Source organism: Rhynchophorus ferrugineus, unplaced genomic scaffold, assembly GCF_030347505.1.
Source record: "Rhynchophorus ferrugineus isolate W39M unplaced genomic scaffold, kcgeb_rfMv2 rfM7, whole genome shotgun sequence".
In the NCBI taxonomy this organism is placed as follows: domain Eukaryota; kingdom Metazoa; phylum Arthropoda; class Insecta; order Coleoptera; family Curculionidae; genus Rhynchophorus; species Rhynchophorus ferrugineus.
In genome coordinates, this window is record NW_027472586.1 from 17,059,618 (window position 1) to 17,077,762 (window position 18,145).

Sequence of the window (18,145 nt, forward strand, 5' to 3'; positions counted from 1 at the left end):
ATTTTGGACTTTCTTATGGGGAAATTCTATTTTGATTATATTACTTTTCAAAGAACATCCCCATAATTGGACTTCATGGATATATATCGATTTTAAAATTTTCTTATACAATAATAATAACAACAATTTATCATTTACAAAAAATTGTGATTTTCTTCCAATTTACAAACATATTTTAAAGATTTATAGTATTATTAATATTTATATCACGGGTTCGAATGCTGCTGGGTCATGGATGTAGTTTATTTTTGTGATTGTAATTGTAAATGCCTATATAGGCAACAGTGGAAAATTCAACAAGGAATAACCATCTCAGTCACGTCAGTAACCAAGCTGGGTAAGACAGCGTCTTCTGGGATGGTCTCTAAATTGGTCACTGGCCAGTCGGTAGGCTCTTAATGCCGAGGAAAACAGTAGGTTAAACAGTAGGTCCCGGCCATCGATGGTAAAAGGAGACTTTAAAATATTATAAAAAGTTTTAGTAATATTAATATATCATTTCTAAGCTATACTCTTACGTCTATTATGAGAGAAATATGATAAACTTTATAAATTGTGTTCGAATTTCGACCACAGTATAACTTGCATCATTAAGTATATCTATATGAATAAAATTCTCTTTTAGTTCTATCTTTCGTATTTAAAAATATTTAATTAATAATAGATATTACAATTTTAACATTTGAAGATTTATAATTATTAGATGATTTTGTTAATCATATAAACCCTCACTACTTTTATTTGACATCCTAAAATCACGACAAAATAAAAAAAATAGAAAATTAGTTTTTTACTGTGCAGTATTTCCGTGTAAGGATATAATACCCTGTATAATAACAGTATTGCCTTAAAATCAGTTTCAAATATTAAAAAAATTAATACAGAAACAGAATATTAGTGGAATACCCAAAAATTTGATGTATAATTCCAACGATCAGTAAAACAAAACAAAAAAAAACTTTTGACAACAAAAGTCTGATAAATCACGTCACTTTTATCAAAAAGAACGAGAAAAATCAATAGATTCGCGCTTCGAAAGGGTGAATCAGAGAGATTTAAACATTGAAACGAAACCGCATCAAATATTGAACACGTCACCAGTCATCACCGATCCACCCCTCTCCATAAATGCCCCCCGAAATGGGAGTTATTTCGTGTAGCGACAGGCGACGACGATTTTTTCGTCAGCGAACGACCCGCCCATCAGAGCACAATGGCTTGGTACTCCTCGTTTTTATATGCAAAATCTGATTAAAATGAATGCGCCAATTGTGGTTTTCAAATTGGCAAAAATCTAATTGCAACTGGACGGACGTACATGAAAATATCAAATTATTTACGGGACGGGTTTTCCAGAACCGACGTATTTGGTTATTAAGCTTTAAACATGAAATATGGAAATAACACCAACAGGATGTGTTACAAACAATTTTTTGTTCGTTTTGAGCCGACATCTTTGTTTTATCTCTCCGTTTAGATTCTGTTAAAATGCAACCTGCAATTGATTTCTAAGACTGCGTAGAGGGATTGTTAAGAACATTTTCGCCGCAAAGAATGAGTTCATAAAATAAAGAGATGTGCGACCTTGAGGCATGTCGAATCTTGGTTTTTGGAATAGCGACCTACAAAATACCCAGAAAATATTATACCAGATGTTGAACAATTGCGGGGTGCCAGCAATGACGTCCAGTAAAGAAGGCGACCCCGAGATTTTGATCTGGGATATTATTGAATAGTACATTGAATCATTCACTGAGTCACTGAAAAGCGTTCAGTTTAGATGGACCACCATCGACTGCTCCAGCCTCGCCTTCAAGTAAAATCAGCGCTGTTCCCTTTTATCTTTTATCTATTTGTATCTTACATATTTTTATAATACTCAAGTTACATCATGTAAATCCACAGTTTTATTTCGTTCTATCTCCATTTACCGAGCCATATAATTCCCTAAAGTGGTGACCCCGACGTGATTTTTCGCAAAATGGGATTTTCATTCGTGAAAGGAAGTTTCGTGTAACATAACATAGTGTAGTTTAAGTGGCGGTTATATATTTATCTGACAATTTTTTTTCCAATTTCAATACAGTCCAATTAATGTTTTCCTTCGATAAATTTAATTTTAGTGCTGGAAAAAAGATTTTTCACAAATTTCATTTCATTTTTTGTAATTCATTTTCCAAATGTCATCATTCCGATATTCTTTTGAAATCTTAGAGCTTTTAACTTCTTATATCTGGCCATCTAATCATGAGCATTTCGACTAGACATTTCTTTCGACGCTATGTTTAAATCAGAATGTCTTCCTTCGCACGCAGCATCAGGCTTATTGACAGACAATTTAATGGAATACCGTAATATATGTATCTCTGGATTAGTCACAGGGAAGCCCTAGAAGCTAGGTAATAATTGCAGTCACCGTAGACTCAGACGTTACATCTTAGGACGACCTAAGTCAGGTTATTTCCTTGGCATTGTTAATAACAAAAGTAAAGAAAGAAAGTCACTATATATTTCAACTCTATTTGTCATATATACTCACATGGTCGCAATTATCGACCAATTGAAAAGTCCCCGGCCTGACACATAGATGGCGCTACTAGAATGTTTTTAAGTTAGACTCAACCCTCAAAAGATTTGTGTATAAATTTGACAGCTGTCAGATCATTACTTTATGAATTATAGCATTTTGAGTGAAGAAACTTTTGTTATTGTGAAAAAATGAATAAGAAGGAATTTCGCGTGTGGATAAAATATTGCTTTTTGAAGGGAAAAATACAGTCGAAGCAAAAACTTGGCTTGATGCCGAGTTTCCGGACACTGCCCCTGGAAAATCAACCATCAAGGGTTGGTATGCTAAGTTTAGACGTGGTGAAATTAGCAGCGAAGACGGTGAGTGCAGTGGACGAACAAAATAAGTTGTTAACGACGAAAACATTTAAAAAACCCACACAATTATTTTGAATGATTATAAATTGAAACTGAATGAAATGAATAAAATAGCAGACACTCTAAAGATGTCAACTGAACGTGTACATCATATCATTCACGAATATTTGGGTATGAGAAAGCTCTTTGCACAGTGGGTGCCACGCGAGCTCACTTTTGACTAAAAACAACGACAAGTTGATGATTTGAAACAGAGTATGAAGATAATCAAGCGTAATAAGCCCGAGCTTTTGCGTCGATAGGTGTCAATGTATGAAACATGGCTCCACCATTTCACTCCGAAGTCCAATCGACAGTTATCCGAGTGGACTGCACACGATGAACCCGCTCCAAAGCGTGGGAAATCGCAACAGTCAGCTGGCAAGGTTATGGCGTCTGTATTTTGGGATGCGCATGGAATAATTTTCATTGAAAAAAGTCCTACCTTAAAAAAGGAAGGACCATCAACAGCGACTATTATATAGCGTTATTGGATCGTTTGAAGGACAAAATCGCCGAAAAACCGGCGCATTTGAAGAACAAGAAAGTGCTGCTTCACCAAGATACGCCGTGTCACAAGTCAGTGAAAACAATGGCAAAAATTCATGAATTAGGCTTCGAATTGCTTCTTCATCCACCATATTCCCCCGATCTAGCCCCCAGCGACTATTTCCTGTTCTCAGATCTCAAAAAATGCTGGCTGAGAAGAAATGTTCTTCGAATGAATAGGTGATCACCGAAACTGAGGCCTATTTTGAAGCAAACGACAAATCGTACTACAAAAATGGCATCGAAAAGTTGGAGGATCGTTATAATCAGTGTATCACTCTTGAAGGAGATTATGATGAATTAAAAAAAATAATTTTGCCAATTAAATAATTGTTTTACTCTGGTAGGCGGGGAATTTTCAATCGACCTGTTATATATTTATTTTAGAAATTAAAATAAGAAGTCCATATTTTTAATTTCCATAAATAAAAGGCCTTTTTCCTATAAAAAATACTGGTTTATTGGTCCGACAGATATTACATGGCAAGGTATTTCGAGCAATGGACCAAGGGACACTATTCTGAAAGCATTCCGTAGCATCGCTCATTTATACTGACTTAGTATTTGATTGTTGCGCAAGGCCGTATCTTATATTCAAATTCTAACATAGATATGTATATGTATTATTGTGTGTGTATATATTTAGACATTTTTTCAGTAATTTAGTTGTATTAAATTCGCTATACAATAATATTATTTATACCGAGAACAAATCAAATTTTTATATCTTTACTTGGCTGGATTTTTTCAGTAATAATCATGACGGTGTTATGGAATAAAGTTTTTTTCGTCAGTTTGAAAAACGACCATACTTACGCAATATTTAAGCGAGAGGTGAAACGAAAATCTCCCGAATATCTTCATTCAAAATCCACCTTGAAAAATATCCTCCTCCGGTCGTTTTATCAAATTGTAGCCAGCATATCTGAATAACTATATAGATAATGCGCCTGACTTAACAACGTAAAAGTTTGATAGATGGCGTCGACATGTTTTTGGCGCGAAACGAGATCGCGCGTAAAACTTTTTGAAGTGAATAAAAACGCTGTTTTCTTATTTATTTACTGTTTCAATTTAAAGACAAAGCTTTCACTTTATCGTTATTTTTCTTCGTTCTGTTTCAGCTCAGCGAAGAATTAGGGTACGTCCTGTACTCGGCACTGGGCTCATTTTACATTCCGTCATGCATCATGGTGTTCGTTTATATCAGGATATATTTCGCCGCCAAAGCGAGAGCACGTAGGGGCATCAGGAAACCACCAAGAAGACCAGCTGCCGATGCTCAAACTAGTTTTACGAACACGGTGGCTACTGCTGTTCCGCCCACTAAAAACGGTAAGTGTTGTTTTCGTTCTCACACCAAAACAAACAAAAGCAATATTACCAAGTATAATTTACTTTAACATTATCGCAAATATAAGGCATGTATTATGGATTGACGTCGTCGCAATATTGCCGTATCAGCTCTGAGTCTTAGCTTATTTGGCTTTTATATATAACAACATTCTATTTTATTTATTTAAAATTATTGTACATCTAATGCATATTTTATCTAAGGACTTAAACTACAGTTAATTATACAGTCACAACAGTTTGTGGGTTAGGGTTAGGTTTTATTATATTTACATTAAACTCTTTTCAATATCACCTATGAGGTAAAGTTCTAGGGGCGTTTCTTAATGTAGTGGTATCCCCTGGATGCCTAATCTACGTCCTCTATTTCTCCTTAGTTTCTTCTATTACTATCTGTTTGCATATCACTACATAGTATAAAAAAGTCGCCTTTTCTGTCCCTATATCCCTATGTGCGCTTAAATCTTTAAAACTACGCAACGGATTTTAATGCGGTTTTTTTCAATAGATAGAGTGATTCAAGAGGAAGGTTTATATGTATAATACATGCATAATATACTAAGACAACATTGCTAATTTTAGAGGTTTCTAACGTGATGTCGTAAATTAACCTATTTTTTTAGGCTTATTTAGCAATTAGCAAAAACGCTGCCTAACCCTACGAGTTAGATCAAATTAATGTACTACAGTATTGTACACCATAAAAAGGTCTACAAAAAAGTCGGCGATGGTATATGTTTATCTTTTAGGGATAACCCACATTAACCATTTTTATTGTTTACTTTTTACGTGAGAAAATGGCTTATTTACGAAGCTATTTTAAGCAATACGGCATTAATACTTATCGAATTAAGTACCTAAAATACAGTGTGTTATTTATATAGATCAATATGGTTCCTTACAACATGTAAATTAAACAAATATTTTCGGAGATATTACAAATTTAAAATTTGCGTTTAAAAATGTGTAATGTAATAAAAATTGTATGAATTTAGATATTCCAAAGATAGCAGGAAATCTTCATAGTAAGTATAGGGGAAGAGGAATTGTTTTACTCCAAATTTAATGCGTGCAGGCCAAGGGCAGTAATGAATGAACCAAAAATACTGGATCGATTTTAATCATATTTTCATTGAGTGACATAGGCATATATATTTTATGCCCGTGCAAAGTCGGAGCGGGCCGCTATGTTTTTATATACAACGTTCATATTTTTTCTGTAGTGTATTTAATTTAGTATCAGCATTGCACCCGTGCGAAGCCGGGGCGGGTCGCTAGTTTCTTGATAAAATTAAATTTACCCACTCTATTCTCCCTTAAACATTTGCCAAATCAGAAAAATAATTCCTTCGACAAGTATTCCTTCTCTCCTCATATATTTTATACACATTTTTATGTATTTTCTGAACAATTACACTCATTAACTGAGCACACAGTTATCATTCAGTTATCCTATATTAATTACATAGTTACCTTTAGTTGTTTCCACTCTCATCACCTTCTCTCATTAATTTCCAGCATTAGATCATAATCTCATATCCCGAAAGTTTTATTCAGTGACTGTCGCTGTCTGAATCGTTATTCAAGCTATTAACTAAGCTGTTAATTTCCAATCTATATAATATTTGTTGTTTAATATATGTAACACGATTCCACCATTTTTTAATTTCTTATTCAGTATGTCTGCTGGAGTTCATACAAACCAAAGGTGTTATTGTAAACAATGTTTCTTTTCACATATTCAAAACACTTCTTGCTTTACTACCATTATCGGCCTGCATGTATATTGTAATAATTGTTGCACTACAAGTATGACTTACCATGTATTTTTTAATTTTTGAGGCTCATTTTTAAAAAAGTAAATCACATAAAATGTAACTAAACATTTCAATTATATTTACCAAGTAACAATTTGAAATAGTTCAATTTCTAGCATGCTTCCTCCAAAACTTAATTTGCATTGCAAGCCATTCCTTAATTACAAATTTCTATAATTCCTTATTACAAGGGATTAAACCGTTCTAGTATCCAGCATGAGAAAAATATATTTGTAGCTAATTATTAATATAATATTATTAAAACAAAACCTAATCAAATGTTATTCTAACCTGTACCAGTTTCCTTCAACTTCTGACGTCTTTTGTTATGTTGCTATTTGCATTATCACTTACCTGGAATGACCCAATGTTCCATTTTGAAATAATCATGTCTTATCTAAATATACAACTCGAAATAACAAGTCGTCCTTTATTTTATTATATAGTCTTAAAAACTTTATTCTTCTAAAAGCATTGTCTGGAAGTTCCATTGAACCTCTTCATTGGTTATCTTTACACCAAAACCCTAGATCCTTTAAATCATATGTTTGCTAACGACGTATGAAGGGATGTTCTACATGCCTCAAGAGCTGCCATGGATGCTCCCCAAAGTAATAGTTTCTTCTGAAATAATTTTATTATATTATGTTTAAATGGAAAGACTACTAGAGAGATTCTATCTACCACGCATATACTAATAGTTGGAGCAGGTTATTTATTAATAAATAAAAAGGCTCGCGTTTCATTATTTAATATTAACTGATTAGCCATACTTTGATCGTTAATGAATAAAGATGAATATGCAAAGTATTAATGTAAACAAATATTAAAAAATGTAACCTAACTATTAAGTTCCATGGCTATGAGGTCGCCTTCACTTTTTATGGAAAATTGTTTATTTTATTAACACGACGTCAAGTTTCGACTGAGTGGAATTTTAATTGTCCCCGAAAGTTTTATCAAAGGCTCATTATCATCAGACGTCAGTAGAACCATAAATATTAATACATTGACTACGGCTCACAAAATATTGCTTTAAATATTTTAGAAACTGTTCATAATTATTTCCTTTGCAGTCTTACAGAATTGAAATGCATGTATTTTTCTTCCTGGACATAAAGGAAAAAACTTCAAAAATTAAAAATACTTTATTTATACAGTAAAACTTAAACTATTGTAGGGTTGTTTTGAATCCCAGGACGTAAAATAAAAATTATATTTAGAAAAATAATATAAAATAATCAAACATTTAAAATATATAAAAATAGAGACCAAAATAAATGATGTAGCAACTACTTACTCAATAAATGGCAAAATAAGTAATGCAAATCTGATATGGTGATAATTCTGCAAACATAATAAAACATACCTGAGCAACCAGTTTTCAATGACAAGGGTTAAATTAAAATATAATTGACATATTACGTAGATAGACGCTTCTATTGTCAGGTAGTTAAAATATAACGGTACTGGCAGTCAAAATACTGGCAGTTATAATATTACCGATAACAATGGTATGGTTAAATGAATATATAGACAAGTACTGGTAGCGGATGGTATCGATATTCCCAAATAAAGGCGAAGACAATGGTAGGCAATAAAATGAGCTTAACCAAGATGGTTAGCAATAATCTTAGTCCATTATAGTCAATAATTGACGGACAATCATTATGAAACAGAGAATGATTATAAAACAGGCAATAACGGTAACTAATAGCAATGATAAACTATGCTAGGATGATATGTGTACATGGTACGAAGGGAATGTAGCACACGACGTACCAGCTTATACCCTGACACCAACAATAATGACGTGCAATGAGATTAAGGAGGTCATGGACGAGATCTGCTGTCACTAAGATTAGTAGGCCCCGCTAGGATTAAGCAAAATTTTGAAAATAAATAAATAAACAGTACTGTGGCTACTGTGCAATCACTTCTCCAGCTCCAGCTATGATGGACGTGTTATGAGTACAAGCGAGAAAGCTAAAAGCCACACGCTAGATACGCTGTCACCAAGAGCCAGTTGAACCCACTTTCGGTGGCGTTTATGTATGCTTCAAATTATCCATAGATCATAACTACGCATCATTAACGCACATATAAATTATATTTACAGTTGCAACCTATAGTATACGACGAGTCGAAGAAATAATAAAATAGTGTAGAATAAAAGATATAACGATGGAAGGATCAATAATTAGAAAAAGTAGAGCATAATGAATAGAGAATAATAAGTATAAAATAATAAATAGAGAATTATAAATTAGCAATAATAAATGGAAAATAATATATAGAATATGAGAAATGAATGATAATAAATATAAAATAATGATTAGAACATAATAAATTGAGATTTAATAAATAATAAATGATAAATAAAACTGATAGAAAACTGGAATACTCAATGAACAAACTCACCATTTGATGAAAAATACTGTTTATAACTATATCAATTTGGCAGTAATACGGCCATCGATCCATTTTCGTCCTTCTTCAACATTTCGAATGCAGCATAGATTTGAACAAGTGATAATGAGAAGTCGTTATGTCTGGGAAGTGCCAATTATTTGAGTATGACAAAATTTGCCTTTCAAGCTGCAACATTATTTTCTTCACAATTCTTGAAATCTGATGCTGGACAAGGTATTTCTAGTCGTTTTTTCGAACAAGACGTTAATTTATTCAAATCAAATTGGTAAACATCTGGAATAACAGTTTTAGCAAGTCGTAATACACTAGAATATGGATGGCGAACCAATGGCACACGATCCATTGGTGGTAAGCGACACAATATTTTGTTCACGCCACCAGAAAGTATTAGGTAATGTTCACAATGTCCGTAATCAGTCGTTATTAGAACTATAAATGTGACATAATTTGATAAACTGGACTTATCCCAGTCGACCCGTTGGGAATTGAAATTGAATTGGAAATTTAAAATACAGCTGTTTGATTGCTGTTTTCAGATCAGTTATTGACTAACGGAAATAGTTGGAATCAATTGAAAGAGATATATTGATAAGCAGTATAAGTAAAAATGCGAATAACAAAATTTTGGAAACAAGGATTCGTTGCCAGATACATTTAACTCTTTCAGTACTTTTCGATAGTTAGTAATAATACATCACTGAAAGTTCTTCAATTTTGCTGGCACGCTGTGATGCACCGACGATAAAATTTGAAAAGTTATTTTCAATCAATTGTTGTAAAAATATAAGAATTGGAAAAACCGAATGAAAATGGAGAACCAAACATGCAAAAGAATAAGACTGTGGCATATTGGATGAAATTTTGTCGAAAGCTAATTTAAAACTGAGAAAACAGAGAATTATTTTCTCCAAATGATTTAGGAAACGTCTTTAGAAGCAGCAGTATGGGGTATTTAATATAATCATTTGTTTATAGAAATACAATTTTTTTTATTAATTCAACCATATGTGGATGCCCAAAGAAAAGTAACAACAAAACCAAATACTTACTCAATAAATGGCAAAATAAGTAATGCAAATCTGATATGGTGATAATTCTGCAAACATAATAAAACATACCTGAGCAACCAGTTTTCAATGACAAGGGTTAAATTAAAATATAATTGACATATTACGTAGATAGACGCTTCTATTGTCAGGTAGTTAAAATATAACGGTACTGGCAGTCAAAATACTGGCAGTTATAATATTACCAATAACAATGGTATGGTTAAATGAATATATAGACAAGTACTGGTAGCGGATGGTATCGATATTCCCAAATAAAGGCGAAGACAATGGTAGGCAATAAAATGAGCTTAACCAAGATGGTTAGCAATAATCTTAGTCCATTATAGTCAATAATTGACGGACAATCATTATGAAACAGAGAATGATTATAAAACAGGCAATAACGGTAACTAATAGCAATGATAAACTATGCTAGGATGATATGTGTACATGGTACGAAGGGAATGTAGCACACGACGTACCAGCTTATACCCTGACACCAACAATAATGACGTGCAATGAGATTAAGGAGGTCATGGACGAGATCTGCTGTCACTAAGATTAGTAGGCCCCGCTAGGATTAAGCAAAATTTTGAAAATAAATAAATAAACAGTACTGTGGCTACTGTGCAATCACTTCTCCAGCTCCAGCTATGATGGACGTGTTATGAGTACAAGCGAGAAAGCTAAAAGCCACACGCTAGATACGCTGTCACCAAGAGCCAGTTGAACCCACTTTCGGTGGCGTTTATGTATGCTTCAAATTATCCATAGATCATAACTACGCATCATTAACGCACATATAAATTATATTTACAGTTGTAACCTATAATATACGACGAGTCGAAGAAATAATAAAATAGTGTAGAATAAAAGATATAACGATGGAAGGATCAATAATTAGAAAAAGTAGAGCATAATGAATAGAGAATAATAAGTATAAAATAATAAATAGAGAATTATAAATTAGCAATAATAAATGGAAAATAATATATAGAATATGAGAAATGAATGATAATAAATATAAAATAATGATTAGAACATAATAAATTGAGATTTAATAAATAATAAATGATAAATAAAACTGATAGAAAACTGGAATACTCAATGAAAAAACTCACCATTTGATGAAAAATACTGTTTATAACTATATCAATTTGGCAGTAATACGGCCATCGATCCATTTTCGTCCTTCTTCAACATTTCGAATGCAGCATAGATTTGAACAAGTGATAATGAGAAGTCGTTATGTCTGGGAAGTGCCAATTATTTGAGTATGACAAAATTTGCCTTTCAAGCTGCAACATTAATTTCTTCACAATTCTTGAAATCTGATGCTGGACAAGGTATTTCTAGTCGTTTTTTCGAACAAGACGTTAATTTATTCAAATCAAATTGGTAAACATCTGGAATAACAGTTTTAGCAAGTCGTAATACACTAGAATATGGATGGCGAACCAATGGCACACGATCCATTGGTGGTAAGCGACACAATATTTTGTTCACGCCACCAGAAAGTATTAGGTAATGTTTACAATGTCCGTAATCAGTCGTTATTAGAACTATAAATGTGACATAATTTGATAAACTGGACTTATCCCAGTCGACCCGTTGGGAATTGGAATTGAATTGGAAATTTAAAATACAGCTGTTTGATTGCTGTTTTCAGATCAGTTATTGACTAACGGAAATAGTTGGAATCAATTGAAAGAGATATATTGATAAGCAGTATAAGTAAAAATGCGAATAACAAAATTTTGGAAACAAGGATTCGTTGCCAGATACATTTAACTCTTTCAGTACTTTTCGATAGTTAGTAATAATACATCACTGAAAGTTCTTCAATTTTGCTGGCACGCTGTGATGCACCGACGATGAAATTTGAAAAGTTATTTTCAATCAATTGTTGTAAAAATATAAGAATTGGAAAAACCGAATGAAAATGGAGAACCAAACATGCAAAAGAATAAGACTGTGGCATATTGGATGAAATTTTGTCGAAAGCTAATTTAAAACTGAGAAAACAGAGAATTATTTTCTCCAAATGATTTAGGAAACGTCTTTAGAAGCAGCAGTATGGGGTATTTAATATAATCATTTGTTTATAGAAATACAAATTTTTTTATTAATTCAACCATATGTGGATGCCCAAAGAAAAGTAACAACAAAACCAAATTATCCTATTTGCAACTGTGTAACTATCTGGAATTGTAGTATAAAATTAATAACTGAAAAATATACAATAATATAATATATAAGCAGTACTGAGTCTGAAATTCTCGATGGGTAAACATCGGGAATTATATAGGGAGCACGGGGCCCTTTCACAGCAGTAATTAATTTAATGCAGTGCAATTAAAGCGATGAGATGAGAATAGAACGGGAAATAGGATGGGATCAAAGATGAACTCATTGATCAATAAGTAGCTATTCGATAGCGAAGGCTTACCTTTACTCTTAATTAGAATACGGAAAGGTAGTGTATCAATACTATCGAATATCATACAATTCGTTTAAGTTAAGTGGAAAATAATTTTGAAGTGGCGGTATTGAAAATCGACTGGATTATATTTCTATCTTTAGGTTCTGGAATTTTCGTTAAGAGTTGTGGTTAAATTTAAATATTTCCGTATATACTTCAAATAAGCAAAAACATTAAAAACACCCAACCGTTAACTTTACTCTTAATTAGAATACGAATAGATAGTGTAACAGGGCAATTGAAAAGTCTAGTATTATCTGGACTAGCCTTTATAGATAAACAGATACATATTCTATTTAACAGGCCTATTGAAAAGTCCCTGGCCTGACACATAGATGGTGCTACTAGAATTAAATCCGTATGTTTTTTAGTTAGCCCTAACCCTCAAAAGATGCGTGTATAAATTTGACAGCTCGTCGGATTATTAGTTTGTGAATTACAGCATTTTGAGTGAAGCAATTTTTGTTTTTGTGAAAAATGGGATGGATAAAAAGGATTTTCGCGTGTTGATAAAACATTGCTTTTTGAAGGGTAAAATACAGTTGAAGCAAAATTTCCGGACATTGTCCCAGGAAAATCTATTATCAAGGATTGGTATGCTAAGTTTAGACGTGGTGAAATTAGCACTGAAGACGGTGAACGCAGTGGACACCCAAAAGGCGTTATTACCGATGAAAACATTAAAAAGGTCCACAAAATGAATTTGAATGACCGTAAATTGAAATCAAATTAAAAAGCAGACACGCTAAAGATATCTACTGAACGTGTACATCATATTATTCACGAATAATTGGGTATGAGAAAGTTCTGTGTAAAGAGGGTGCCTCGCGAGATCAATTTTGACCATAAACAACGACGAGTTGATGATTCGGAGCAGTGTTTAGAGATGATCAAGCGTGATAAACCCGAGTTTATGCATTGATATGTGACAATGGATGAAACATGGCTCCATCATTTCACTCCGAAGTCCAATCGAGAGTCATCCGAGTAGACTGACACGATGAACCTGCTCCAAAGCGTGGGGAAACGCAACAGTTGTATGGCTAGGTTATTTCGTCTGTAGTTTGGGATGCTCATGAGATAATTTTCATTGACTACCTTAAAAAAGGAAAGACCATCAACAGAGACTATTATATAGCGTTATTGGACCGTTTTTAAGGACGAAGTCGCCGAAAAAACGGCCGCATTTGAAGAAAAAGAAAGTGCTGCTTCAACAAGACAATGCACCGTGTCACAAGTCAGTAAAAAGGATTCAAAAACCTATGAATTGGCTTTCGAATTGCTTCTTCATCTGCCGTATTATCCAGATCTAACCCCCAGGAAGTATTTCCTGTTCTCAGATCTCAAAAGACTGCTGGCTGGGAAGAAATGTTTGTCGAATGAAGAGGTGATCGCCGAAGCTGAGGCCTATTTTGAAGCAGAGGACAAATCGTACTATAAAAATGGCATCCAAAAGTTGGAGGTTCGCTATAATCAGTGTATCAAGTTAATTATGTAAAAAAAAGTAATTTTGCCAAAAATATTGGTTTTACTGTAGTAGGCCGGAAACTTTTCAATTGACCTGTATGTGTGTATCAATACTATCCAATATCATGTAATTCATATATTTTAGATATCATGTAATTACCTAATCTTTACTTTTACTTTCAGGGCATAACGTTATTGAAGCCAGTGCGTCTATTGATCGAAATAGTAACTCACCGCGGGACGGTGATAGACAAATTGCGACTATAGAAGCACCTCCTGCTTCAGCGCCCATTACAATACCAACAGTCACTTGCGATTTGGCGAGTGATATATCTACCAGCGACAATGCCAATGATCCTCAAGATGGACAAGAACAAAAAGATACTCTTAAGGTAAGTATTAATAACAAATTACAGAAATAGAGAACAATTTTTTTTTGTATAAATATTATGAAAGGGTTTAAGCAGATTTTTAAAAAATAATTGATTATCTTTAAAGCGCAGAAGTTTTATATAATAAACAACAAACATATTTGTGTACAATTAAACTACTAAATCAGCCAATATACGTCCGTATATGACGTCAAATATATTGTCAATTGCAGTTAATAAAAATGAAAAATTCATTTTAATCGGGAGGCCGATTTTCCTTTTTTCCTTTTTTTATTCTAGTTAAAAACAAAAATAATATAACATGTAACCGATCAATGTATAAAAATTGGGTTGGTATTAGAAACACCACTAAAATACGTCATAAATTTTGATGACGTGTACTGGCTTGTTTATTTGACAGATTTTATTTTCTATTTTAGAATTATTAATTTTGCAAGATACTATTTCTCGATATCAAAGCCATGTTTTCCAATAATTTAAAATTATAACTTTTTTATGATATATTTAATTAGACAGTTTTACAATATTCTTAATTATAAACTAATTATTACTACTTTTCATTTGTACTTAGATCAATTCACAAACAAGACGAGAGTGCAACGTAAATACATCAGTATGTATTTTCCAACTTAACTTAAGATAAATTTAGTAATAACACATAGTAATACATTAAGCAAATTCGCAAGTCGTTTGCTCATATTTTTGATGTGATTTAGTGGTTGTGTCTCATGTTTTGCAACCAAAGCATAGACAATTTCGTGCATATTCGTTAATTACTTATCGATAAACATTAGTAATAAATTGAAGAAATTTCTTTTAGGAGCTCAAATAAGATTTATAATGAACTAATAGATCAATATCTTAAATCACCTCAGCTTTTTGTCTAACGTGATTTTTCCAATTCGATTGAATTTTTAATTGAATTAGAAGATTTTCTATCGAGACGAATGTCGAGGTATTTAATTGATTTTGCGTGTGACGTTAGGCATATCTTCGTGTGATAAAATTGTTTTTTCTTCACAACACGAATTTAACATGGACAGATTTCATGCTTTCAAACTGTAATGTCCATTTTCTAGTCTATTAGTACACTACCACTTTTTATTGTCTCAAATTGTAAGTGATAACTTAAAATGATTATTAGTGTAACTTCTTGGACCAACTAAATGTAAAAACTCAAGAAAAAAGATCTGATAGACTAAAGAAAAATAATACATTTCTCATAATATTTCCACTTACATATCCATCACTAAAATCAGTGAATTAAACAAAATTTCTTCAATATTATTAAATATGTTCAGCTAACATCTTATTTGCTAAGGATATCTCTCTCTACTTCTGGAAATCTCCTACAATAATGCGATTCATAAATCTATATCAGTATCAAAATCGAAGCATTGAAGTTGAGCAAAATTATGCTGAAACTTACCTTTTCCCAACTATAGATAAACAATTTTTATAGGACCCTTATTCAAAAGCTATTGAAATATATACAGTCGCAATTCGACCAAAAATTATCTATCATTTTCTCACATTTTAATATATTAGTTAATTATAACCACCTTCTGTAATAGAAAAAAATATTCCTGCAAAGTGGGGTGTCAAAGTACCTCTCAAATTGCAGGCTGCTTTAATTAAAGATTTCGGAAGTGTTTATCCTTTCTTACCTCTAAAATATGCCTCTTAAGATATCGAACACTAAAATTGAATTAATTCAAACCAGGGTTTATTTAGGACATAGGACACAGATAGAAAAAAATTTTTTGTTAATGATTTATTAATGAGAGTGCAATTTTCAATTATATACACCGTTTTGAATAATTAAATATGTTTATGTAGTGGTATAGGGATAGAGCACGGCTATATATTGAGATTATTCTCATTATCACTGAGGGTTACTACAACGTATTATGCTCTAAACTAAAACAAGATTAGAAATAAAATAGATGATAATTTCTTAAACTGTAGATATATTTATTATGCTTACTCCAACAATATTATGAAAATCACAAACTTGAAATTAAGTTAATAATATTGTAATGGTAATTTTTTGTTGAAATTTAATTCGATTTCCATTTAAAAATTTCACTTCGTTTAAGCCACTAATTGGTAATTTTTTATCGATGCTGTGGTTTATTAAATAATGACTGATTAAATAAATAACAGCTATATTTATGTATAAAAGCTATCCAAATTGTATACATCTACCCACTTAGTTGTTGATGATGAGTTTGGGGCAGATAATAACCACTTTTATTACAACAAAAATCCTTTTGAATAGCCCAGCTCTCATTTAGACAGAGCTCCACCTTCTATTGGTATTTTATAAAAATTCAAAAAATTTTAATACTAACCTTGATGACTTGCACAATGCAAAATCTCACTTATCCAATTTCAAGTATCGATATATTTTAGGGTCTCTAAATATCTGATTTGTCTGAATTGGACCTACTGTTTAACGTGGGCTCCGAAACGCGGTCTTTGGTATTAAACCATTACCGACTGGCGAGTGACTAACTTAGAAATCATCCTGGAAGATATCCGGTTTTACCCAGCCTGGTTACTGGCGTGACCGAGACCATTTTCCTTGATTTTGTACTATTGCCTAAGAACTATCACAAATATATATTTACGACCATGCCCTAGCAGCATTCGAACCCGTGACTATGACAACAACAGGAGGACTGTCCCGTTGCCTTTAATACTGCGCCAGACAAGCCTGTGCTAAAATTACTGGTCTCCATATTTACAAAATCTACCTGAGCAAAAAATTAAATGCCAATGGCCATGCACAAATAAGAGACTTCGTCGAATGTATTATTTCTGTAGTATTTGAAGTTATTTTAGAAACCTATATATAAGTTCACTTACAACTTGATGGATTCGCTAATTGTCAAGCCAGAAGTATTTGACTTTCATTAAACACTTACCTTATTGTGGACTAAAATTTTTGGATTCCGTACCAGATGTACTGCTTAACGAGGGTTTCGAACCACGGTCGTCCACATAAAGCCAACCGACTAAGTGACAAACTTTCCTAGAAATTATCCAATGGGACGCTTATTGGTAAAACTGGAATATTTGTCACAATCAGTAAAACAAACAATCATTAACATTAGCATATATCTAAGTACATGCGGGTTTCCAACCCGTCCCTATCGCGACTAAAAGTAGGTCAATTTAATTTAATTTTTTAAAAAGGCATTTCCGAATGACTCATACCTAATTTTATGAAAACGCCGATAAAAAAAAACGACATTCCATGTTAGCAAAACCTCAAAAGTCTTGACAAATTATCCGGACTATTGTTATAATGGGATCTATTTCCAACTGTTTCCATCCATCAAAAGCCGTTAACCGGTTGAATTAGGGATATTTCATCAGTTTTGACGTTTCAAGGCAATTTTCTGCCATCGTATGTTACGTCATCGTAGGGTAGCTTTGACGATCCAGAGTTTTTCTTTGATATCCATCAACTATATTCCTAAATGTTCCGCTTTTGTATTATGAATACGTTTTGGACAGGTTTGTCTTAATTAAATAATTGTTGGTAATTAGAATAAATATAATTATTAAGACTTTTGTGTAATAATTATTACTAAATAAATATAATGAATACAAATCATAAAGAATATATATCCAATTCTCGAAACACAAATATATCAACAATGGATCTGT

The 18,145-nt window shown here is 32.7% G+C and overlaps 1 protein-coding gene across 1 annotated transcript in view; it reads left to right on the forward strand.

Annotated features, from left to right (window-relative positions):
• LOC143200049 (alpha-2B adrenergic receptor) overlaps positions 1-18,145 on the forward strand; it is a 619,947-nt gene that overhangs the window by 549,486 nt on the left and 52,316 nt on the right. Inside the window, exons 4-5 of the mRNA XM_076410305.1 lie at positions 4,599-4,809; positions 14,259-14,467. Of these exons, the coding sequence (XP_076266420.1) occupies positions 4,599-4,809; positions 14,259-14,467 (420 nt within the window). The remainder of the gene's footprint in view (positions 1-4,598; positions 4,810-14,258; positions 14,468-18,145) is intronic.